Below are 27,229 nucleotides of genomic sequence, written 5' to 3'. Positions count from 1 at the left end.
GTTCCAGCTACTTGGAAGGCTGAGGCGGAAGGATCATTGGAGCCCAGCAGGTCGAGGCTACATATATATATATATGTTTACTAGTATATATATATGTTTACTAGTCTTTTAAAAAGTTTTGTAGGTTGGGTGCAGTGGCTCACGCCTATAATCCCAGCACTTTGGGAAGCTGAGGTGAGAGGACTGCCTGAGCCCACAGGTCTGAGACCAACCTGGGCAACTTGGCGAGACCTCATCTCTATAATAAATAAAAAAATTAGCCAGGCATGGTGGCACATGCCTGTACTTCCAGCTACTTGGAAGGCTGAGGCAGAAGGATCACCTGAACCCAGCCCGGGCAACAGAGTGAGACTCCAACTCAAAAAAAAAAAAAAAAAAGTGCAGAAACCAAATGAACAACAAAAAACCTAAATTAACAATCTTGGCAATTAAATCTAGGCTCAATCCTCCTCCATTGATTTGTCTTATTCATTTATAATTTTTAAAATGTTTTAAATTGTATTACAAAATGTGTTCCTCATAACATACTTGAGGCAAACACAACAGGTAGCAGCATTCTCTATTTCAAAAAATAAAGAAACGGACTCAGAAAGGTTAAATGCCTTGTCCTGGTCAAAGTCCATAGTGAGTCTTTAAGCCATTTCTTAGTCATATTTCATTGCTGATTTCCCAAAAGTATGCCACTTTGACTATATCCATCCTCATTTTTTACCTCTTCATTTCAGCTGAAATGAGGTATCAATCAATTACAATATGTAAAGCACATATCGTAAGAGACCTATAGAAGTATTTAGAAAGAACAAAAACTTAAGAAAACCTAGACTTCTAGTAGGTTTACTTGGAAGACATACAAATAATAAGTAAGTTCAACAAAAACAAACTGATAGTGGTTTATTAGACGTCCTACCAAATTGTCATGGAACAACAAGGAGAATGAAGTAAGGTGGGAAAGCTTTCTGAAAGAGGTGATATTTTAGCCAGTCATTAAGGAAGAACCAGGACTTCAGAAGGAAGCCTAGGAGAACTTTTAAAGTAAACTATGCTTGAGAAGAGGCTCAAGAGGAATGTTTGGGGTCTGGAAGATGAACTACTGTGGCAAAAATGCAGATGACTGTAGGGCAATACTGGCTCCAAAAGCAGGCAGGCAACATTTTTCAGAATCTTTGATTTCTGGGTAGGCAGTGCAGTTACTGAGTTTTTGAGTAAGAAGGTAGCAACCAGCAGGTGTTTTATTGGTATTCTTGTTGTTGTGTTTTTAAGAGCTCTAACTTTATCAGAAATGTCTAAGGAGTGAAATGGGGGGAAAGTAGGAAGACCAGTCTGGACCAGTAGTCCAGACAAAGGTAATGAGGGCTTAAATTAAAGAATGGAGAGAACTGAATGAATCTAGAAACTTTACCAAAACAGATTAGACAGTCATTTATAAATTCAAAAAATATTCCCTGGCTGCCTATCATGTGCCAGGCATTATTACAGGTGCTCGAGATACAGCTGTAAATAAAATAGCAAAAAACTCAAAAGCTTATATTCTAGTGTAGGCTAACAGAAACTGTTCAGTGAATATAATAAATAAATTATATGTTAAGTGATGGGCACTATAGAAAAAAACAGACAAGGAAGGGGGACAGGGAGTAAGTAGAAGGAAGGAAAACTGTCATTTTAAATAAGGTCATCAAGGCGGGCTTCACTGAAAAAGTAGTACCACAACAGACTTGAAGAACGAGAGGAAATTAGCCACGCAAACAATAGTATTCTGTCAGAAGACAGCCACATTAAGATCTAAGGAGAAGTTGTGTCCTGTGTTCATGGACCAGCCAAGAGTGCAGCATGGCAGGAGAATCATCCAGGAGAGCAGCAGAGGAGGAGATTAGAGAGGTAGAGAACTTAGGCTTCTAATGTGAGACAAAGTGAAGTTATTGCAGAGTTTTGAGCAGAGAAGTGACATGCTCTATATTTTAAAATTATCATAGGGTTGGGAGACTGGATAATGAGACTGACCAGACTGGAAAAATCAGTGGGTAGAGAGGAGTCCCACTAGACTGCAAGACTGAGAACATGAAGCAGGAGCACACAGACACCAATGAAGATGAAGGATAAAAGGAGGAAATACAAACAAAAGTGTCATGACACCATGAAATTTGCTTAAAGATTCTGTTCAACTTTCCTTAGATGAGGGATCGCCTATGCTTGGAAGTTTCTTTTAAACAATAACTTTTTGTTTATATAGCACTTTATATTTTTTGAAAACATTTTCATATCCCTTACTGAGTTCACACAACAGAGGAATTTCAGAACAATGGAGCTTACAGACCAGTCAGTCCCCAAAAACAGTAGTTATTTGAGCTGTCATGTGGAATAACCAAGGTCTCACAGTTCTTCAGCAGTACAATCAGGGACAGACACTACGCCTGACACATTGCCACATATACAACAGGTACTACGATCTTCATACCACACAATGGGACACCAAAGCACAGAAAGGTCAGAGCACACACAGAATCCCACATAGTTAGAGGAACAGCCAAAATGAAAATTTAGCAATCAACTCCAAGTTCAAAACTCCCCAGACAGAAGCAATCTTTAATATAGTTTTCACTCTATAATTTATTTTACCAGTTAAACCATAGCACACCTTTACCTTACTTCTTACTTTTTATATAAATTGGCATCTTACTTGTTTTATTTTTATCCTAAATGCCTGCAATCCAGATTCTGAGGCTTTTTTGATAATTAACTAAGCACTACTAAATATTTTAAGAAGACAAACGATTTGTATTTTAGATATATTAGTATAGTGAAATGTGGAAGATGAGCACAAAACAAGAGGTAGGGCAACCAGTTTGAAGACTTTTGCACATGTCTAGACAAATCAGAAAGTTTAAAACAGAGCAGTGGCAGGAGGAAGTGAAGAGGAGATGATACACTGAAAACATATTAAAGGTAACATTTTCAAGACTTGACTAATTGACATGGGGAAGGAGGTAGAGGATAAACAGACCAGGAGATAAGAAAAAGAAGAGTCAAGGATGACGCCAGGTTTCTAGCCCGGATATTTAATAGTGCCACCTATTAAGATACTGAATATAGGAGAAGCAGGTTTGGGAGAAAGAAAAGTTTTGGATAGGTTAAGACTGGTGTAACCTGACACATTCAGGTAAAATGTCCATCAAAGAGTCAGATATGTCAATTTAGAGTTTAAGAAGAAGTCAGAGCTAATCATTAACATATATAGGTATACCTACCAGTGCGTAACCCTCTTCATCTGATTCGGGTTGAGACAAATCAGATTCACTCCTCGATTTGATCAGTTTATAATTTGGACTTGCGTGGATTAGCCGGCTCTCTGCAGTAAGACTTTCACTCCTGTCTCACATGCACAAAAAAAGTTTTTTGATTTGGGATTGTTAGTGAACATCAAATTGAATGGCAATAGTAGATAATACACATAGTGAGGAGTCTGTTGATGGGAAACCCTGACTCTTGTCTAAGTACAAAACCCTTCCCAATTATACCAAAATAATTTGCATGCCAATAAATTAGAGAGATGCAAATAACTTCAAGCTTTTCAACTGCTGCTCTTTTTAACTATGAAAAATTGTGCCTCCTCATTTAATCAGAAATTTATAATCCATGGTGAATCAGTATCATTGTTTGTTACTTTAAATTCATCCCAGTCAATTTGCATTTCTTCCTTCATGTCTGTGTCAATACCAGCACACTGTAACTTTGAGAATAAACTAACTCCATGCACAAAGTAACAAAGGAAGGAGAGCCACATGTTAGGTTCCTTGTCAGTCCCACCTGGTCATAAGTCCACCCCCATCAGAGGCACTTGTTGAAGGCTGCTGCAACTGTCCTTCTTCCCTTCGCTTCTGAAGCTCATCGATCACAGGACTTACTCCTAATATCAACAGGGCGCACCGATGGATCACAGAGTTGCAAGCAGCAGTGTATACATCCTGACCCTCGGGGAGGTCTGTGCTGACCCTTCGCTCTTGCTGGGACTGAGGAGGTGGGTCATCAGCTCGAGCCCCAGACCCTGCCCCACTGCTCGCTCTATCTCGGTCTCGGCCACGAGCTACTTCACGGGCTGAGAGGAAACACTGAAAGATTTCTGTAACATGCAACACAAAAACAAGGTCTTAACACATGGGGAGAGAAGAGCAAAGAAAATAACAATAAAAATAGTGAAAAAGTTTGGATCAAAAACTTACTAAAAGAGGGAAAACTTAATTTTTAGACATTAGATATAGCATAGTTAACTTAGCCAAATTATATTAAAATATATTAAAACACTACCTTTTTCATAAAATTCACAATAAGAAATACTTACCTGCCTTTATAACAATTTAGATTTGGCTGATCCTAATTCAAATTTTATTTTTTATTTATTTTAATTTTTGAGTCAAGAGTCTTACTCTATTGCCCAGGCTGTAGTGCAATGGTATGATCACGGCTCACTGCTGGCTTGAATTCCTGGGCTCAGGTGGTTCTTTCACCTCAGCCTTCCAAGTAGCTGGGATGCATGCCACCGCACCTGGCTAATTTTTTTGACTATTTGTAAACACAGGGTCTCGATATGTTGCCTAGGTGGGTGTCAAACTCCTGGGCTCAAGCAATCCTCTTGCCTCAGCTTCCCAAAGTGCTAGAATCACAGGAGTGATCCACCGCGCCTGGCCTCAAATTTTATTAATGAGTTAGATCAGTGATTTTCAAAGTCTGATCCCAGACCAGCAGAATCCACATCATCTAGGCACTTGTTAGAAATGCAAATTATTAGGCCCACCCCAACCTTCTGAATCAGAACCTCTGGGAGTGGGACCCAGCAATCTGTTTCAGAGGCCCTCCAGGTGACTCTGAAGCCCATGTAAGTATGTGAAGCACTAGGTTAGATAAAAATAACTGCTTATTTCTGAAATGTTCATGACCTTGGTATAAAAACTATCAGGTTACAAAAGAAAGAGACAAAATTTAAGTTACATTAGTTAAAATGAAAAGGTCCCTTTCCCCTTCCAAAGTCTATATAATTCCTAACACCCACGCTTTGCTGTATCTTAAACACATTAAATAAATGCCATCATCAAAGTCCTTCACTGAAACATAATCTAGTTACAATATATGGGAAAAATTTCCTACAGAGTCAGAAAGCATTACCTGGAATGTCCATCTGACATCAGCCCTTCCTCAGAAATTGTCAATGGAATTTTTAACAAGGTTCTGATTCAGTGGTAGGTATAAATTGGAAAGGAGGTTTTTTGCACAAATTTGGAGGGAAGATGGTATTCTTAATGAGAAACCCAAGCAGAAAGTTGGTAAAATACTAGATTCGTCTGTCAATATGGAAACACAAACTTCAAAAAATGGTTGTTCATTTTATAAAATGATGACAATATTTTCATTATGCTGTTAAAAGTCTCTTATTTCCATAAAGATCAAAGCAACAAATCCTCTTAGAGTCCAGAGCTAGAAATCAGTTAATGTATTTAAGAGAATCGTCACTGGAATTTTGGGCAGACCTGGCTCCAATTCTAGCTGCTACTAGCTGTGGCCCTCGGTACATAATTTTTTCTCCTTAAACCTTAATTCACTCATCTTTAGAATGAGGTAATACTATAACTTTTAAGGCTGTTGTGAGAATGAGTTAATCCACTTGAAGCACTTTACTCAGTGTCCAGTATATAAATGCTCAAAAATTATAACTAGTTTAAAAATTATTAGTCTCCAGATGACTATATGCTTTCTTTTACTGTAATTAAGGGTTACACTTTGTTACTGTGTTTTCCCCTTTAGTCTCGGCTTCTAAGACTTTCTAAACTAAGTTGTATGTTCAACTGCAAAAGTTCCCTCAGTCTAGGTTTTAAAAATACAATTATTCTCCATCCCAATTCTTCAACCCCTTTTACTCCATTTGGACTTTAACTTTTCCCTTTTGTTTAAATAATTTTTGGTGTTTGGTCTCCTCAAAATCATTTTTAGAAGTATGCAGAACACAAATAAGATGATGATTAAATAAATGCCAACTTCATTGATAGATACAGACAATTTCAACACCAAATACATAACTGGCATGATGTTTTAGGATTCAGATTGAATACACACTTTATCCTGAAATAGCCAAATCACTCGAAAGATACTAATAAATGTTCAAAAAATGTTGGTACTTATTTTTAAACATATAAATAATTACTTTAAAAAATTATCTGTAACCTTGGAATAAAAAATTACCTGGTCAACAGTATGCTCGTGGATACTTTTGCTCCCCACAACAGTATAATAAGTGAGTGAAATTTACAATTTTAGAAGTTCCACACAAGAAAAACAATGTGGCTCTCGTAACAGGCATAGAAAGAGGCTCTCTTTCTCACACACAGGTCTGCCAGGCTGATGGACAACTTCGTGCCCCCAAAGGACATATTTTGAATTACCCTATCCAATGACTCATGGATGTCATTTCACTCATGAGACTCAGTGAGGCAGGTACTGACTGTGCTTCCAAAAGCTTTTCAGCCCTGACCATGCAATCCAAAAGCATCAGAATGAGCAGCAGAGATGTAAGAACCCCCTGAAATGTTAGCTAATAAAAATTCAAATTACCAGTAGAATATCAGATCATTTTCTTTGCCTTTCTTGTTCAAGTCAGTTCTCTTACCAAAAAGAATGCCACGGAGTATATCTGTAAAATAAGAAAGATATACTCACTGCCAGCTGTCATCACTTCATGTTCCCGTTCTTCCTCTTCATCCTCTGGCTCCGGATGTCCCTCTTCTCGGTCTCTCTCAGCCTGTTCTTCCATTTCAGCTTCTTCATCCATGGTCCTGGTAAATGAATGCTCCTGAGGATCAATATCTGCAGAGTCTTGGTTTTCTGAGATCTTAAAGAAAGTATCAGAAACTACACTCAATACACATTCCAAAAACTTTTTAATATCTCATAAAACCGTAACTTTCTTATCATGGAACATATTGTTAGTATCAATAATAACACAAATTTTACAAGAAAAACTCAAAAGATATATTGGATAAATATTAAAGATTATAAAGAAATATGTACATAAAATATATTCACAACACACATGTGCTCTCTTCCTCAGTATTTTGATTAAAATGCCATGCTATAGGCAGGCTGGAGCATAAAGAGTGTGAAGTTGAAAAATAAACAAAAATAAACAAATAATAAAATGTCATGCTATAAATTCATTCATGGCTATATTGTTTTTCAGCTATAAATTCCTATAGAGCTACACCTTAAAATAAGTTGTCTTGAGTGTCATACCAAGCATAAAAGGTAAAGAACACAATTTTGATTCCATTTAGTTTTCTTCAAGTTGAGTATGTTACTATTATTATTCTGTATAATGTCTAATAATTCTAAATTTAAAATAATATTGTTTTTATTTTTTTTAACTTTGCTCCTAAAGAAACCAAAAAATTAAAAATCTGGTAAGAATAACGTTATTTCCCACAGTGGTTATGTTATCTAGCAGTAATTTAGACAGTGGAAAGAGTCCTTACAACAGGTACTTAGAGAACTGTAAATACTAAAACAGTATATAATTACCCCCACAAATTTCAGCATAAAACATGAAAGAAAACTCGCAATTATATCCTCAGATTCATAATAAAAGTTATCTGTGATTCATGACCTTTACATAACTGAGGAATTTTACGGATAGGGATATTGAGCAGTCAGATTTATATAGTACATAAGTCATTTACCCCCATATGTGAATTGCAAATTTTAGCCTCAATAAAATAGCAAATTAATACGGTTCATGGAGTTTCAAAGTCACCAACAGTCAGATCCATAAATATTTAATCAGTATGTGCCAAGTCTACTATAATATAAATGTAGAGACAGAGTTTGGCTTGTTGTTGTTTTTGTTTTTGAGTCTAGGTCTCACTTTGTCACCCAGGCTGGAGTGCAGTGGCACAAATCATGGCTCACTGCAGTCTTAGCTTAGGTGCCACCCTACCACTACAGTCTCCTGAGTAGCGGGAACTACAGGCACATGTCACCACACCCAGCTAATTTTTAAATTTTCTGTGCAGACTAGGTCTTGCTATGTTACCCAGGCTGGTCTAGAATTCCTGAGCTCAAGCAATCTTCCCACTTTAGACTCCCAAAGAGCTAGAATTACAGGCAGGAGTCACCATGTTCATCCAAAGGTTTTTTTTTTTTTTGTTGGTTGATTTTTTTTTTTTTTTTTACTCTAAGAACTAAATAATAGAGTGCAAAGTATCTGATTGGTCAAGTTTCAAAGTAAGCACTTCTAAAGATAATGTGTTATTATCTTGGCTTATATTTATAATTACAGGACCATGTTATCAGGAATGCAAAGCACTTTAGAAATCATCTCATTATTGTTGCAAAAATTACTTCTGGACTGTCCTTAATAAATAATTTCAATCTTCACTTGCTGTGGTGGACAACTCTAATCATTGAAAGGCCTATTTTCCTTATATTCAGCTAGCAATGATTCCTCATTCGACTGTTACCCTTTGGTCCTGGCTGTGACCTCTGAAAAAAGAAACATATTTATTTCTTCTCTTACATAGCTCTTTAAATGTTTTTACTGCAGTTATCCTGTGACACACTCTTTGGTTTTCACCTCTCTAGGCTGACTATTTTTGAAACTTTTCAGTTCTTATATGAGATGATTTTTAGACTTTATCAATCCAAGGTATTTGTTTGTGTCCCTCATAAATTATGGAACCCCAAATTAAACAAGATAACTCAAATGTGGTCTGATTAGCATAAAAGAAAATAGTATTTCCTATGTTTCAAACTATTCAAGCTAAAATTTATGCAGTCGAAGACTATATAAACCTTCTTAGCAACTGTATCAACTTGATAAATAAGAGATTTAATGAACCTCATACCTTTTACTCTTCCAATTTTTTTTTGCTAGAAAAAAGACTACTCAACATATATAGAACATCTGCAATAACTAAGATACATTTTTTCTCACATAAACTAATACAAAACTATCTCTCACAGCTCCCAAAATACTTAGAAATTGATTTCCAACTTTACCCATCTGTCTCGTGATGATGACCTGGTTTGAATAAGTTCAAGGTTCTTGCAAGCAAGTAAACGACTTCGAACTTTGTAAACACAACGGTACACTTCTGATAAGCTTTTACCAGGTTGATATCTAAATAAAGAACCAAAATAGAAAAGTTACCTAATTTCTAACATCATGAGAGCAAATATTTGTCTGAGGATAGTTTTAAGTTACTTGCCGGCTTTCTCCACATGCTTGACTAAGTAAATTTGTGTGTTTCAGAAGAGCTGCAAGAACAAATCTAGATACAGTGTCCAAGAGTGACTCATTACTTAAAGTTGCACTGTCCCAATCTGAAAATAAAAATGATGCATCAGCATTTAAAAGGGCTCAGAAAACAGTTCAGAGGTAATTTTAATAGCCTTAATCATATAACACCTGAATTTTATCATCTTTCTCAACAGTTACTTAACAAATGTCCTCATTAGATCCCACTTAGCACTGTTCCAGATGCTGAGGACATAGTTGTGAGCAAAACTAAGTTCCTGATCTGTCATATTCCTATTAAGAAGAGGAGGGTGGGAGAGACAATTTGAAAAACATTTATATGACAAATAAATGTTATGAGTAAAAATAAAGCAGGGCAAGGAAAACAGGGAGTATCATACTGTGTGGGATTACTATTTTATACAGGGTAGTCTGGGAAAGTTTCTAAGGTTACACTGGAGGTACATAAGATTACATCTGAACAGAGATCTAAATGAAGCAGGGGAAAAGCCACACAGAAAAAACTAGTGCAGAGGACCTGAGGTGCTCTAGGAGGCTGGTGTGGCTAGAGCACAATGCATGCAGATAGTGGCAGAAGACATTAGAGATCTGGCTAAGGACAGGATCATAATGTCCCTGCTCGCCAGGACAAGTTCTCTAGGTTTTACTTTGAGGAAAATGAGAAGCAACATTAGAAGGCTTTGAACAGAGATATGACACGGTTTAACTCGTGTTTTTAAATGCTCACGCTGACTGCTGAGTAGAGAACTGACTTACAGGGACAGCATCAGCAGAATTAATAGTTGCAATAATTTTTTTTTTTTTTTTTTTTGAGTTGGAGTCTCACGCTTGTTGCCCAGGCTGGAGCGTAGTAGCACACTTACGGCCACCGCAGCTTTGACCTGCTGGGTTTAGGGGATCCTTCCACCTCAGCCTTGGTTGCAGTAATTTAAGTGAGAAATGATGATGGCTCAGACTAGGGTAGGAGCAGTGGAGGTAGTGACAAGTGGTCAAGAGTCCATAAGCATCTTGAAAGCAGAACTGAATGGATTTGTTGATGTGATCCAACTGTGTGGATCCCATCTGTATGATGTAAGAATATGAGAGAAGTCAGAGTTGACTCCAAATGTACTTATAATGTAGCTGACATTTATTGAGAAATGAAGACCACAAAAACAATTTTGCAGATAGGAAGCTAGAATCAGGAGTCTGGTTCTGAACACTGCCCATTAGACATTCTAGAGGAGACAGTGAGTAAACAAGTTAAGTAAGCATATATCTAGTATTTGAAGCCATAAAAGCATATATTATGAATACAACTACATTTAAGAAGGTAAGAAATAAAACATATGGACAGAAATGAAGACATGTAATTGAAAACCCAAATTACAACATTAGATAAGAAGACTAGTCAGGTGCTTTTTCTTCCTATACTTAAATTCAATGTTGGCACATCAATATTGTACTTTTAAAATGCAGTATATTCAGTAGATTCCAAATGAGTGTGAGAGACGTATTGTCTGCTCTGTCCTCAGAGTGACTGCTAGACTCTTCATTTGACAGATTTACTAAATGTGTGTGCTACTTATTGTTTTTATTCTCCACCCCACCCCATATCAGAAGAGTAATATGATACTGTTGTAACAAGGTTTAAGGGTGATACATCTCACACATGAGTGTGAACACCCAATCATCAACATTTATAAACTGTAATACAAAAGGACTGTCTATGCTATATATAAGCAAAAACAAACAAGCAAAAAACACCCTTGGAAAATTTTAAGCCCCAAATTAATTTTATTTGCTCTTAATTCCTTCTTGAAACTTCTATCTCAAGAGATAAAATATTTTGGGTTTTTTTTTGGGGGGGAGGTTGGATTTTTTTGAGTTGGAGTCTCTCTCAGTCACCCAGACTGGAATGCAGTAGCCACTCCCGGCCACCGCAGCCTCAACCTGCTGGGCTCCGGCGATCCTTCCGCCTCAGCATTCCAAGTAGCTGGAACTACAGGCATGCACTACCACGCCCGCCTAATTTTTTTTGATTTATTGTAGAAATGTGGTCTCGCCAATAAAATGTTTTATTTTAGTTTTCCATTTCATTTCTGTATGCCTAGGTAAAAAAATTAAGTTCAGACTTACCTACTTTATGGGTAAAAAAATTGACAAGAAAAATATGCCAGATTTTAAGAAAATCTTACAATCCACAGAGAATCTGAGAATGCCAATCTGTATTACATATAAAATTTTTCCACATCAGGTTCTTGAGAAATCATCTATTCCATGGAACTGCTTGCTATTCTAAGAACTGCTATGACTAAAAATCAAACAAAACTCCATTTCAAGAAGCCAAATTTTTTTTTTTTCTTTTTTTTTTGAGTTGGAGTCTCACTCTGTCGCCCAGACTGGAGTGCAGTGGCCACTCCCGGCCACCGCAGCCTCTACCTGCTGGGCTCCACGATCCTTCCGTCTCAGCCTCCCGAGTAGCCAGAATTACAGGCACGCGCTACCACGCCCGGCTGAGTTTTTTGATTTATTGTACAGATGAGGTCTTGCTGCCCAGGCGGGTCTCGAACCCGCGGGCTCAGGCAATCCACTCACCTCAGCCTCCCAAAGGCGCGGGATTACAGGCTGAGCCACCGAGCCCGGCTCTAATTTTAATATTAAAAGCAAACTAAAGTAACACCCTTTGCTGTGTTTCAAATTTAGCAAAGATTATCCTCCTATATGCACTTTTTATAATAACGGGTGCTTTTAAAACGCCTTCATTAAAGTTATATTCATGTCATACCAAACACTAGAGAATGTTTCCACTATTTAGTACAAAGTCTATGCTACACTGTACAAGCAATACAGCAAATGGAGCCAGACAACAAGTTTTTAATTCACCTTATATCTAGTTTGTAAAAGTTCTCATTGCAATATAACTAATGATAATGTGATATAATAAAAAAATCAAACTGCACATTCCAAGCAAATTACGCAAATATGAAATATCAAAAAATATATCTTAGAAAGTAAATGTACAAAATGGATATCAAACTTTCAAAGGTAGATTTGAATAATATATCTCATTTCACTTCATTTAAAAAAAGCCATTAAGAAATGAAAATGTATTTACTTTTACCATTTTTATCACAGAAGGAAGGAACTCCCGCCCCAACCACCCAAAACAGAGGAGAAAACTAAAGACAGGATAAGAGAGAATAACATGGAGACTGACAACTAGAGATGGGTGATTCTGATATCCTGGTCACTCTCTACAAAAGCATGGAAGCTAAAAAGAAAGCGAGTGCGTTCTTTGAAAATCTGTACAGAAAACTTTATTAATCAAATAATATTAGAAACTGAAATACCACTACATACTTGCATAGTATTTACCATTTCACTTAACAGTATATCTTATCTCAAAATTGGTATCTTACCAGTACTATGAAGTAGGCAAGTATTTTATAGATGAAGACACACTGACCACACCTAGAGCTTAGATTTCTAAACACACATCCTTTCAGTTATTAAACCAGGGTTTGCAAAGCGTTTGCAAAGAGACTCATTAAACAGACTCTTATACTAGATCCATTTACAGAGCATGAAATATAGAAGTTCTCCCTTATCCATGGTTTTACTTCCCATGGTCTCACTTCCCATGGTCTCAGTTATTTGCAGTGAACTGTAGTCTGAAATATTAAGTTGAAAATTTGAGAAATATATAATTCATAACTTTTAAACTGCATGCCCTTCTGAGTAGCATGATGAAATCTCACACTGTCCTATTCCATCTTGCCTGGGACTTGACTCATTCCTTTGTCCGGAACATCCATGCAATACACACTACTGCCCATTAGTCACTTAGTAGCCCTCTTGGCTATCAGGTTGACTGTTGCAGTATCACAGTGCTTATGTTCAAATAACCTTCATTTTACTTAATATGGCCCCAAAACACAAAAGTAGTGATGTTGGCATATTATTATAATTGTTCTATTTCATTATGGTTGTTGTTAATCTCTTATTATGCCTAATTTATAAATTAAACTTTATCATAGGTAGAAATGTACAGGAAAAAACATAGTATATACAGGGTATATAGTATTATCCATGATTTCAGGCATCCACTGGGGCTCTTGAAACAAATTACCCATCAAAATGGGGGTACTACTAATCTTTAGTGAAATGATTACCTATGAATTTATTATATAGATCTCAATTTTCACACAGTGGGTTTGCTTTAAGAGGGATACACAAGGCCAGACTCGGTGGCTCAGCAGGTAATCCCAGCACTTTGGGAGGCTGAAGCAAATGGACTGCCTGAGCCTGCGAGTTCGAGAGCCACCCAGGCAATTTGGCGAGACCTCATCTCTACAATAAATAAAAAATTAACTAGGTGCGGTAGTACGCGCCTGTAGCTCCAGCTACTTGGAAGGCTGAGGCAGGAGGATCACCTGAGCCCAGCAGGTCAAGGCTGTGGTGGCTGGGAGTGTGCAACTGCACTCTAGTCTGGGCAACAAAGTGAGACTCCAACTCAAAAAAAAAAAAAGGGATACAAGTATATAAAAAAAACACCCCATAGTAACTAAAACAGCATGGTACTGGTACAAGAGCAGACAGATTGACCAATGGTACAGAATAGAGATCCCAGAAATAAAACCATATTCCTACAATCAACCAATCTTTGATAAAGCCAACAAAAATAAACAATGGGGAAAGGACACCTTATTTAACAAATGGTGCTGCGGAAATTGGCTAGCCATATGCAGAAGAATGAAACTGGACGCCTATCTCTCACCATATACAAAAATTAACTCAAGATGGATCAAAGACTTAAATGTAAGACCTGAACCTATAAAAATCCTAGAAGAAAACCTAGGAAACATTCTGCTGGGCATTGATCTAGGCAAAGAATTCAGGACGAAGACCCCAAAAGCAATTGCAGCAAAAACAAAAATATATAAGTGGGACTTAATTAAACTAAAAAAGCTTCTGCGCAGCAAATGAAATAATCAACAGAGTGAACAAAAAATCTACGGAATGAGAGAAAATATTTGCAAATTACACCTGAGACAGAGGGCTAACATCCAGAATCTACAAGGAATTCAAACAACTCAGTACACACACATATAACACATCAAAAAGTGGGCAAAGGACATGAATAGGTGCTTCTCAAAAAAAGACACACAAGTGGTCAGCAAACAAGAAAAATGCTCAACATCAATAATCACCAGAGAAATGCAAATCAAAACCACAGTGAGATATCACCTCACACCAGTCAGAATGGTTATTAAAAAGTCAAAGAACAACAGACGTTGGTGTGGTTGTGAAGACAAGGGACCACTCATCCACCATTGGTGGGATTGTAAACTAGTTCAATCTTTATGGAAAACAGTCTGGAAATTTCTCAAAGAACTAAAAATTGAAGTGCCATTTCACCTAACAATCCTACTACTAGGGATCTACTCAAAGAAAAAGAAATCAATATACGAAAAAGATACCAGTACTCATATGTCCACTGCAGCACTACTCACAATAGCAAAATCATGAAACCAACCTAAGTGCCGACCAACGATTAGATTAGAAAAAGGTAGTATTTTATTTTACACCATGGAATACTACATAGCCATAAAAACAAATGAAATCATGTTCTTTACAACAAACATGGATGGAACTGAAGATCATCTTAAGTGAAATGACTCAGAAACAGATAACCAAATACCACATGTTCTCACTCTTATGTGGGAGCTAAATGGTCACAAAGATGGAAATACCAGACACTGGGACACCAATGAGGCAGGGGGTGGGGAGGCAGGTTAGAGTCCAGAAGCTACCTATGAGGCATAATGTACACTATCTAGGTCACCTGTGACCAAATTCCTACCACCACATAATGTGTCCATGTAATGAACATGCACATGTACTCCCAGAATCTAAAAGAAAAAAAAATACTTAGGATATTTTCCATAAGGGAAAAACAAATTGCTTTAAAATGTTATTTGTAAATACCTTTTCCTATAAAAATGTAATGATCCCTGTGATTTTCCATAGATATTGTGATATATTTCTGTGATTTACATATATTGCATATATATTAGTCAGCATTATGAGATGACTATATATTTACTCCCCTTTATCCTCTTTATCTTACCTTTACTAACAGCATAATCCTGCATGCTGATCCAAAGACTTCGGGCAGGCTCTTTAGAACAACCCAATGCTAAGTCTACATAGACAGCAATTTCAGGCCGCAATTTGTAATCAAAAGGCTTCTGTTCTTCATTTCCTGAAAGAGCTACTTCTAATAGGCAACTCATACATTTATCTAAAAAAAAATGCATGTTACCAATTTTAAATATCACAAACTTGATGCCACAAATAAAATCTTACCATGTTTAATTAACACATATGAAATGATAAGCTTCAAACTATTTTAAGAAGATGCTATTTTACCACAGTAAAGTCCTTTAATACTTTTCAGATGAAGACAGTGTCACTCCTCTTACACCTTCCAGAACTTCACCAAATGTGACACTCCAGAAAAAAGTTCTGGCACTTTGGCAGGCAGGGCTCAGGGATGCTAAAAGTACTACACATGCAACAGAGGTTTGTACAAAAAAAACTGTCTTGTTCAAAATGGAATGGTATCCCTTCAAGAAACAGGAAACCACTGGGAAAAAGACTAAACAGAATTATTTTTCTTTTTTCTAGATTTAAGTGAAAATACTGTTAAGAAAGATAAAAAATACAGTAAGCAATTTCTCAGTTGATATTTATCTTTGTACAGGTGGTTCCAAACTTTTCAATGGGACATTTGACATTCAGAATTTATTTCACATTTAAAAAGCAAACAAGTTGGGCATGGTGGCTCACACCTATAATATCAGCACTTTGGGAGACCAGGGCTGGAGGATCACTTGAGCCCAGGAGTTCAAGACCAGCCTGGGCAAATATAGAGAGACCTCATCTTTATAAAAAATACAAAAATTAGCCAGGCATGGTGGCATGTATATGTAGTACCAGCTACTCAGGAGGCTTAAGTGGGAGAATTCCTTGAGCTTAGAAGGTCAAGGTTGCAGTGAGCTGTGATTGTGTGATATACTCTAGAGTGCAGCAGTGATATACTCTAGAGTGTAGTGGCACAATCTCAATAAATAAATAAACAGGTTGGGCTTGGTGGCTCAGCCTGTAATCCCAGCATTTTGGGAGGCCGAGGTGAGTGGATTGCCTGAGCCCAAGGGTTCGAGACCAGCCTGTGCAATTTGGCAAGACCTCATCTCTACAATAAATCAAAAATTAGCCGAGCGTGGTAGCACGCACCTGTAGTTCTGGCTACCTGGAAGACTGAGGCGGAAGGATTGCCAGAGCCCAGCAGGTCGACGCTGGGGTGGCTGTGAGTGTGCCACTGCACTCCAGCCTGGCAACAAAGTGAGACACCAACTCAAAAAAACAAAAACATACAAATAATAATAATGCAAACAAAAAATGCTCTAAATGACAATCAGGTTCTTGGGTTATAGCAAAAGTCAATTTAACCCATAATATAATTGAATTCTTGTATATTTAAAATTTTACAAAGGACAATATCTTTTTTTTAATACATATAAGTAAACACAAAATGACACATAATAGTTTCATGATTGTATAATTTAAAAACTGAAAAACAGCATTAAAACTGAAATTGATTTATTCATAAAGGCCAATTAACTGAGTAAATATAACAGGAATATGAGCAAGGTACAGATATAGATACTTTGTTCTTAGGAAGTAATTAAGGACTGCCACAAGGTTAAACACTGAAAGCATTGGAACTGTCTTTATCACATTAAATATCCCTTGAAAACCCACGATTTTACTTTCTTTGATATGAATGTATCATAAACACTAGGCCAGCATTCATCAGCCATGGTCAAAAATCATTTCTGGTTCATAAATGAAATGATGGTTGTATACTCCTATCTGGAAAAACATTAAAAAATCTTCAACTGGTTCCCTCACCTCCACTCTCCAACTCTCCAGCACCCAAAGCAGAATCTTTCTCCTTCTGCCTTGGTTTCTTTATTTTCTTTCTTTCCTTTTCTTTTCCTTTCCTCTCTTAATCTCTCTTAGGTTTTCCCTCGTGGATACCCTGTGAGTCTCTCTTATCAGAGAAATAATGAATTTTAGATCTAAAAAGATCATACAGGCTGTCTATCCAACTCATTTAATTTATAGAATAAAAATCACAAGACTAGAGAGATTTAAAGGAACAATCCTAAATCTGGTCCTCATGGTCTGAGAGCTAGCCTGCCAGCAAAGTATATAAATGGGAGATGAAGCTAGAAGGGGAAACCCAAAAGACACTATAAATAGGAAAAAAATGAGGAATCACATAAGGTAGTATCAGCACAAAAGCAAGATAGGCTGGGAGGAAAAGAGATTGCCACTCACATCTAAGGGGTGTTTGAAACTCAGCACTGATAAGTCATGGTTAAGTATGAAGTACTCTTACGTACTTTTACATTCCATAAAGCAGTTTCATACGCTCAATCAGAACCTAAGTAATCAAGCATTTCCCCCAGTTTTATGTTAGATAGTTTGCTCAAAATAAACAAGATAGAGTAGGATCAGGCCTACATTTTCCTACTTCAGGGGTCTTTCACTATACCATGCTGCAAGACTTAACCATTTTTCTTAGGGCTCCAAGTTATAGTCCCAGATGCCCTACACTGCTAATGTTACAATTGTCATTTATCAGTTCTCTATTTAGCACACTCAGAATGAGATACCTCCAATGAAGTTGTACAAAGATGTGTTTTAACTATTGCAGAGCAGTATATTACCTAACTGAGGGGTGTCCATTTCTACACCGTCACTGAAAAGTGGTGTTTTCATCCAATATGCAGTGTCCTGTTCCTCTGGAGACACAGGGGATCCCTGCAGCATGCCACCAAGACAACGCCCAATAAGGAGAGCAATGGTTCTTTCTAGGTCCACAAGCCACACCCAGGACTGAGCTGGCTGAGGTAATGGCACACCAGCAGGATCAATGACTTCTGGCCCTCCTAAAGACAAAAATTGTGTCTGTATCAGGAAACTTTAAGATTCAAATCTTTCTCATGGTCTCCTATTCTAACATATTGCAATAGACATTGAAGCAAAATAAATTTACAATGAAAATACAAATTATAGCTTTCTATATTTATTCTCTTTATAGGTATAAGCCACTGCGCCTGGCCTCTGAATAGATTCCCACTACTGCCAATCCCACCCCCCGCCCTCCCCTGGCAGTTTCCCACTACTGTTCATCCTCATTAGAAAATACTTCAAGTACATTCCTCCAAAATATATTCAGAGGCCAGGCACAATGGCTCACGCCTATAATTCCAGCACTTTGGGAGGCCAAGGTGAGAGGATTGCCTGAGCCAAAAGGATGGAGACCAGCCTGGGCAACTTGGCGAGAGCTTGTCTCTACAATCCATCCATCAATCAATCAATAGCTAGCTAGCCAGCCAGGCATGGTGGTGGTGCCTGTCTGTAGTTCCAGCTACTTGGAAGGCCTGGGCTCAGTAGGTCGAGGCTGCGGTGGCTGGGAGTGTGCCAGTGCACTCCAGTCTGGGCGACAAAGTGAGACTCTAACTCAAAAAAATAAAATAAAATAAAATAAAATAAAATTTATTCAGAGAAATTACACTTATAAAATAAAAATTTCCTTTCAAAGTTACTAATTTTAAGATAAACAATAAAACAGTATATGACAACATTATCCTAAAGGATTCTATTCCTACTTATCATTATCCAGATCAAATTTCACCCTCTTTTTTTAATTCTACTTATTTTTTTAATTTTTTTTAATTTTAAAGATGTGGGGTACAATTCAGGGTTAGGTATACAAATGCTCATTATGCATGTTCCCTTGTTGATGAGGTATGTCCCCCACGCCCCAGCATATTCCCACTACTGCCAATCCTGCTCCCGCCCTCCCCTGGTAGTTTCCCACTACTATTCACCCTCATTAGAAAGTACTTGGAGTACATTCCTCCAAAACCAACATAAGAATTAATCCATTAAAATGACACAGTATTATTTAATGCTTTTAAGACTTGAATTCAGAACTGTCTTATGCTAAGATTCAGACTCGTGTTTTCTTATCATACATGTGTTTTTAAAAGTTTTTCACTCAGTGTGGTGTGGCTCACACCTGTGAGAGACCAGCCTAGGCAACTTGGTGAGACCTCGTCTCTACAATAAATCAAGAAAAATTAGCCGGGCGTGGTGACTGCAATGGTCATGAGTATGCCACTGCAGTCTGGCCTGGGTACCAGAGTGAGACTCCAACTCAAAACAAAACAAAAAATACATAAAATAAAATAAAATAAATCAACAAATCCAAAAGGCAGTTATTTGAAAATGGACAAGTTATTTAAAAATAAAGTGAACAAACCATCAAGAAAAAGGATAGCATAAATTCAAGCAATAGGAATAAAGAGAATATTTAAGATTTTTTTTTTAAGTCAGAATCTCACTCTGCTGCCCAGACTAGAGACTAGAGTGCAGTGGCACGCTCACAGCCACCGCAGCCTCGACCTTCTGGGCTCAGGTGATCCCTCCACCTCAGTCTTCCAAATAGCTGGAATCACAGGCATGCACCACCATGCAGGCTATATACATATATATATATTTATATTTATATATATTGTAAAGACAAGATCTTGCAGTGTTGCTCAGGCTGGTCTCGAACTCCTGAGCTCAGGCAATCTTCTTGCCTCCATCTCCCAAAGTGCTGGAATTACAGGCGTGAGCCACTGCACCCAGATGATATATGAGATTTTTTTAAAAACATAAATGAAGCCGGGCTCGGTGGCTCAGCCTGTAATCCCACGCCTTTGGGAGGCTGAGGTGAGTGGATTGCCTGAGCCCGTGGGTTCGAGACCCACCTGGGCAACTTGGTGAGACCTCGTCTCTACAATAAATCAAAAAATTAGCCAGGCGTGATATCGTGCGCCTGTAATTCCAGCTACTTGGAAGGCTGAGGTGGAAGGATCGCCGGAGCCCCAGCAGGTCGAGGCTGTGGTGGCCGAGAGCAGCCACTGCACTCCAGTCTGGGCGACAGAGTGAGACTCCAACTCAAAAACATAAATAAATAAATGAATATTATAAACAATTTTATGCCAATACATTTGAAAACCAACAAAATTATATTTTCTCCCAAAATTATTAATTTCCAAAATGAATTTGAAAATAAACATAAGCTAGAAGAGAAAAATAATCATTAGAGAAAGAGAATTAATTGCCAGAATCTACTTACAAAAAAGCCTATCAGAGTCAGATAGTTTTATAGATAAACTTTTCTAAAACTTCAGGAAGAAATAATGTCTATCTTACACAAATCATTTCAGAGAACAGAAAAAAAGAGAAATTCTAAATTCACACTATAAGGTTAGTATAATTTTGGTAATAAAAACTAGGCAGAGATAGCATGAAAAAGGAAAATTTCAAAAGATATCAGTTATAAACACAGATGTAAAAAATCTAAAATAAAATGACACCTAATTCACCAAATAGAAACAGACTGAGTCTTAGTTCTGAGGCTTTTAAAAAAGCAAAAATAAACCTGAAAACTTCATATAAAGACTAATCAACATTCAGATACGGTTGCAACTTGACACTTGGACTTCATCTAAATCCAGTGGTCAGAGAACTTTACTATGTTAACTTCAAAGTCATCTTGTCCATCCCCAATGCTTTCTAAGAAAAGAAACCAAGACTCTAAGAAGTGATAAGTGACTTTCCCATGACCATACAGCAAGTTACTAGCAGAGCCAAGACTAAAATCTAGATCTTTTTATGCCTCGGCCCAGAATTATTTCCAATAAAATAAGTCTCCCTCGACAGGTATTTAAGGTTTCAGTAATGAAGTTGCTTTGACAGCCCTAGGATGAGTAGACTCCAATGGAAAAACACAGTGACGTGTGTAAAAGGAACAACTTTTCTCAAAAGCATTATTTGTTCTTTTACTATCTTTACTTACCATGAAGAGGCCACTGTAACTCTTGATCTTCTAAAAGATCAGCTGCTGGCAGGAGTCTATTAAGGCAATCAAGAGGTGGCAACAGGTCGAGGAGGTAACTCAGTAGAGGCCGAGCCACTGACACGGGGAGTAACAGTAGGGAGTTGACAATTTGGCAGAGCATACTGCCTGCAGCTGAGACGTAGATCACATCTATAAAGGGTGAGAAATGCAACATGGATCAATAGCTTTAATAAAAAAAAACCTACGAAATATTATTTTAGTTTGGAACCAGAATAGATGAATTCAATAACTCTCTATTGAACACTGACCTGCTGGGCTCAGTGGCTCAGCCTGTAATCCCAGCACTTTGGGAGGCCAAGGCAAGTGGATTGCCTGAGCCTGCAGGTTCAAGACCAGCCCCCAGCCCGGGCAACTTGGTGAGACCTCATCTCTACAATAAATCAAAAATTAACCAGGTGTGGCACGCCTGTAGTTCTGGCTACTTGGAATGCTGAGGTGGAAGGATTGTTGAAGCCTAGGTTGGTGCTGGGGTGGCCGTGAGTGTGGCACTGTACTCCAGCCTTGGTGACAGAGCGAGACCCTCAACTCAAAAAAAAAAAAAAAAAAAAAGGAAAAAGAAACCTAGCTGGTAGTTGGTATGGTATTAGTATTTATTCACTTTCAGAAATTACCACCAATAGACACTTTGTGGGAAAGCATATGTGTCCTCCATGCCAACACATTCAAAAGACTGTACTTGCTTTCCTTAAAATGCATTATGAATTTCACATTCATTATTTATCCTCGTTTTTAAATTTACTCAAGAAATATTTATGGAGTACCTACAACATACCAGGCACAGTTCTAGGTGAAGGGGATACAGCTATGTAAACAAAGCAGCCAAAAATGCCTGCCCTCTTATTGATTACATTCTAGCAAGAGGAGGCTTTTATATTTTTTAAACCAAATTTACTTTTTTCTTTTTTTCTTTTTTTTTTAGTTGGAGTCTCTGTCATTCACGGCCACCCTACATCGACCTGCTAGGCTCCGGCAATCCTTCCGCCTCAGCCATCCAAGTAGCCAGAACTACAGGCGTGCTACCATGCCTGGCTAATTTTTTTATTTATTGTAGAGACAAGGTCTCGCCAAGTTGTCCTGGCTGGTCTCAAATCCACAGGCTCAGGCAATCCACTCACCTTGGCCTCTCAAGGTGCTGAGATTACAGGTTGAGACACTGAGCCCGGCCTGAAGATCCTCAACATTAAAGGACATGTCCCAGGAAGAGTGGCCTATAGGAACCCACCGAAAAAGAATGGTCAGGGAAAGATGAGGAATAAAAAAAAGAACTTTAACTATACAGAAGCCCAGGAAAAAAAGCATTTCAAGAAGGAAAGAGAAACAATAGCAAATGCTGAAGAAAGATAAAGAAATAGCAAATAAAACTCCTACTTTATACCATTTAAAATTAATCTTTTTGAGTTTATATCATCCAGTGCCCTTAAATTAGGCCTGGGTAGAATCTTTTAAGTCCAGTCACTGCCAACACCATCTCCAAGCCAAGATTAAAGGAATCTTCAACAGAAAGGAGATTCCTATTCCTATCTTAATAGAAAGATCATTCCTGTTCCAGTCCGAGGCTTCAGGTCCTCTTAAGGTTTTAGAAAAACAAAGGATTCTTGCTTTTTAACCACTGATTAAATTTGAAATCCAATACAAAACTCACCTCTTAATTTTTCTCCAACACTGCCATTCCAAGGACTTTCTTTGAGTAAATTTGCAGAACGTGAATAAATGTCTGTGGCATGAGGCAACAAGAGCTGAAGATGTTTATGAAGCAATGCCACACTGCTTGAGTTCTGAGGGGGGGAAAAAAAGTTCCCAAATTACTACTTTGAAGGTTCAAAGTACAAAAATAGCAAGGCATAGCCAAATATCTGAGTGTCAAGGTCCCTAACAGATCACCATAAAAGGCAAAGAATCACATACCTCACTAATGCTATTGATATGGCAAAATGCTAGCAGCTGTTTCTGTAGTGAACATAGCAGTTCATGAAGATGAGCAGGCTGGCTGTTCTCTGATGATGATGTTCCAAGTAGGAATTTGTCACTGTTCTTTTCTAGCTCACCAAATGCTTGATCCTAAAATGCCACATAAATGAAGATTATATTTGAAGTTTGAAAATGAAAGTAACGTCCTACATAAATGATTCTGATTTAAGCAGTCTCCTTTCTCCCATTACTAATTTTTAAATCTTTGCTATAATCTTTATGATATTAGCTATTAGATGGTAAAATTCATCAGGCAAATTCTATTTGTTTTTTCATTTAAAAAACAAGTAGCCAAGTGCGGTGGTTTACACCTGAAAAGCCAGCACTTTAGAAGGCTGAGGCCAGGAGTCTCAGATCAGCCTGTGCAACATATAGACCTAGTGTATGCAAAATAGAAAAAAAGTTTTTAATTAGCCAAGTGTGGTGGTGCACACCTGCAGTACCAGATATTCAGGAGGCTAAGGTGGGAGGATCACTTGAGCCTAAGAGTTCAAGGTTGCAAGTGAGTTATAACCATGCCACTGCACTTCCATCTGGGCAATAAAGTGAGATCTTGTCTCTAATTTTTTTTTAAAGGAATATATTTTTCACTACAAAAACTCTGAAAACACAGAAAACAAGAAAAAGGAAAACAGTATAACTACCCAAAGTCAACATATTACACTTTGATGCTACAGCTTTCTAGACGTTCTGTGTAAAAAGTTTTGTTTTCACAGGCTCATGGACTTCGAAGAAGACAATTCTTAGAAATTAAATTTTTTTTAATTATAGAAGAAATAAATGGACTAAAGAGACATGACAACTAAATACAATGTAGGGGGCAGAAATTGCGATAAAAGACATTATTTGGGACAAGTATAGAAATGTAAGCGTAGACTATCCATTAGATAATAGTTCTGTAGCGATATAACGTTCCCTGAATTCAGTCATTATTCTGCTATTATGTAAGAAAATGTCCTTGTCCTTAAAAAATACATACTTGGCCAGGCTCAGTGGCTCAGCCTGTAATCTCAGCACTTTGAGAGGCCAAGGCAAGTGATTACCTGAGCCCGCGGGTTTGAGATCAGCCCAGGCAACTTGGTGAGACCTCATCTCTACAATAAATAAAAAATTAGCCAGGCGTGGTAGCATGCGCCTGTAGTTCCGCCTACTTGGAAGGCTGAGACAGCAGGATCGCTGGAGCCCAGCAGGTCGACACTGGGGTGGCTTTGAGTGTGCCACTGCACTCCAGCCTGGGCAACAGAATAAGACTAACTCAAAACAAAAACAAAACAAAATACATACTTAAGTACTTAGGGGCAGCCAGCAAGACATCTGCACCTTACTCTCAAATGATTTGGGGAGGGGTGTGGAAGGAGAGAGAGAGAGAAAAAATAAAATGTTGGTTGAAAAGTACAAAGGGAGTTCTTGGAATGATTCTTGTAACTTCTCTATAAATTTTTAATTGTTTCAAGGTAAAAATATTTTTTAAAAAAGAAAGCTCAGCATAAAAAATTTAGAAAACATCAAAACTGTATTTTAAAAAGCTAAAATCCCACTTAGGTAACCAATCAAGGAAAATGACTACTACTGTAATTTTTTTGTTATAGTTCTTTCCTGATATTTTGTCTTTATACCATCTTTTTCATAATACTCTACTGCATATTCTATTTTTAGTCTGCTCTTTTCCAACAGAATCATAAACGTCTCCAACATTTTCATAAATCATATGCATATAAAATTTAAGTCACATAATATTCCATTGAGCACATATACCATAATTTACTTAACTATTCCTCTATTTTTAGATATTTCCGTTATTTTCAATATTTATTTCTTATACATAATCATGTGACAACTATCTTTACAAAGAAAATTCTGTCTATGTTTACAATATACAAGATAGAGTATGGGAACACTGTAATGCCCTTGCTGTAAGCTGCCAAATAGCACCATTATTTTAAAATCTTAGAACATGACAGAGGTGGTTTGAATCACATCAGAAATAATTTATTACTTTAATGGAAAAGCAGTCAGTATTTTCTTTTCACTTTCATATAATAGATATATCTGCCTCAGCCCTTAAAGACAAAAAGAAAACCACTGCTTTAACATAGCATAAATGTTCCTTACAACTTTGGAAAAAATTTCAGTCATTAACAAATGGATACACACACATCACATTGTTCCTGTCCATTTGCAGTCATTACCTCCTAACATCAGATTAAATTTACATTCTTAAATCTAAAAATAATTCTGTAGGAACAATTTTCACTGTGACTTAGTCAACAGTCTTTTAATGTGGGCAGAACAGAGTACTAAGACTTATATGGAAGACAAAGAGCTCAAAGACCAGGCCCTGAAGAGGCACAGGAGACAATATGAAATGATACACAAACAATTCAAAGTTACATTGCACAGTACACTCTGATCCTAAAAAATGCTAAGTACAGGAGTGTGCAGCTATAATCACATGGTTAGATGGGGTTATTTGGCCAAAGCTTCCTAAAATAGTCAAATCTTAAGTCACAGATTGGTGAGAAGAATAAACAGCAGACAGTTGTACCATGTACAATTTTGAGAAAGGATGAGCTCAGATAAGAATGGTACATGAGCTAATAATAAAGTATCTGGAAGGGCTTTTAATCTGACCAAGAAGTTATTTATTAAAGGTTATTCCAGCAGTAAGATGCTAAGAAGAGACTAGCAGTAGTGACAACAGCTAAAACACTGCTATTAGCACTGGATCATGATGGCTTGAGTTAGAATCCAAAGAAAGGGAAAGAAAAAAAAATATGAAATTAAGAAACACCAGAAATTAAGAATTAATGGCATCCTAATATAGGAAAAGCTATAGGGTCTGTTATCTTATCTCCTACTGAACAATTTATTCTTAGCCAATACCAAGCACACTGTTTCATTATAAGATTATATCTGGGGTAAGGTTAACATGCTTGCTATTCTTCTCTCTGAAAATATTCTTAACGATTTTATTCTAGTGTTCTACATTAACATCAGAAAAAAGATAAAATTCTAAAATAAATCTCTTTGAAATACTGAATATTACACTTTATTTTGCTTCCACAATATTTCAGAAGACCTGATATGTTTTCTCCCTCCAGGGAAAGGGGTCTAGAATTTTATTTATAAGTGTTTAAATATCAAAATATCTTGACTTATAAAGATCCCTACCCCTGTATTCTTTTTTTTACCACAATGAAAAAGCAACTTACTGTATAAAATCCTAAATTTCTTAAGAGGGTCTTCATCAAAATTTCAGCCAGATGAGTGTCTGGATGACAGCTCTGAGTGCCATAAGGCTGATCTGACAGGTTTCCATAGCCAGTACACACAGAAGAAAGGTCAGCAGCATCAGAAGGTGAACTATAGCCAAGTAGGGAGGCTACATGGGTATGATCTTGCAAACTTGTCAGAATGATATCCAGTTGCATTCTCTAAAGAACAAGAAAATAGGAACAAGCAAATAACTTAAAATGAACTTGAAGAGAAGACAAAAAGGATCCCAGAAAGAAAGCCATACTAATGATACTAACTAATCAATCCACTTAATAGCCTGATAAACAATCATCTTCAAAAAGACTGTAATTATAATAAAAACTATCCAATTAATATCATTTAATGCAACATACAAGTTTTTATTTCATTCTTGACTGTAACACTTAAAACTCTAAGTTAATATGGCATGTGCATAATGATTTCAGTACTATAAGTAGAGAGGAGCAGGAAATGCCAACAGATAAATTATATTACAAATTATCCTTTTTTTCTTTTAAGAGACAGGGTCTCATTCTGTCACCTGGGCTAGAGTACAGTGGCATAATCATAACTCACTGTAACTTTATGTGTGTTTTGTTTTTTTTTTTTAGTTGGAGTCTCACTCTGTCACCCAGACTGGAGTGCAGTGGCTGCTCCCGGCCACCGCAGTCTCGACCTGA

General features: G+C 37.3%; 1 protein-coding gene across 3 annotated transcripts in view; it reads right to left on the bottom strand.

Annotated features, from left to right (window-relative positions):
* Nucleotides 1-27,229, bottom strand: part of HERC1 (HECT and RLD domain containing E3 ubiquitin protein ligase family member 1) — a 159,529-nt gene that overhangs the window by 97,066 nt on the left and 35,234 nt on the right. For all 3 annotated transcript variants that reach the window (XM_021712609.1, XM_021712610.1, XM_008058555.1), the window contains exons 13-23: nucleotides 26,507-26,728; nucleotides 23,232-23,384; nucleotides 22,969-23,101; nucleotides 21,264-21,455; nucleotides 18,076-18,297; nucleotides 15,405-15,578; nucleotides 9,243-9,357; nucleotides 9,034-9,154; nucleotides 6,700-6,871; nucleotides 3,802-4,114; nucleotides 3,243-3,363 (exon numbers count right to left, since the gene is read on the bottom strand). In XM_021712609.1, coding sequence (XP_021568284.1) covers nucleotides 3,243-3,363; nucleotides 3,802-4,114; nucleotides 6,700-6,871; nucleotides 9,034-9,154; nucleotides 9,243-9,357; nucleotides 15,405-15,578; nucleotides 18,076-18,297; nucleotides 21,264-21,455; nucleotides 22,969-23,101; nucleotides 23,232-23,384; nucleotides 26,507-26,728 — 1,938 coding nt within the window. The remainder of the gene's footprint in view (nucleotides 1-3,242; nucleotides 3,364-3,801; nucleotides 4,115-6,699; nucleotides 6,872-9,033; nucleotides 9,155-9,242; nucleotides 9,358-15,404; nucleotides 15,579-18,075; nucleotides 18,298-21,263; nucleotides 21,456-22,968; nucleotides 23,102-23,231; nucleotides 23,385-26,506; nucleotides 26,729-27,229) is intronic.

This window comes from Carlito syrichta, unplaced genomic scaffold (assembly GCF_000164805.1).
Source record: "Carlito syrichta isolate Samal-C Ts95f unplaced genomic scaffold, Tarsius_syrichta-2.0.1 Scaffold303399, whole genome shotgun sequence".
Classification (NCBI taxonomy): Eukaryota; Metazoa; Chordata; class Mammalia; order Primates; family Tarsiidae; genus Carlito; species Carlito syrichta.
The sequence above is the reverse complement of the archived record's forward strand: the minus strand, read 5'-3'. Positions and strand labels throughout refer to the sequence as shown.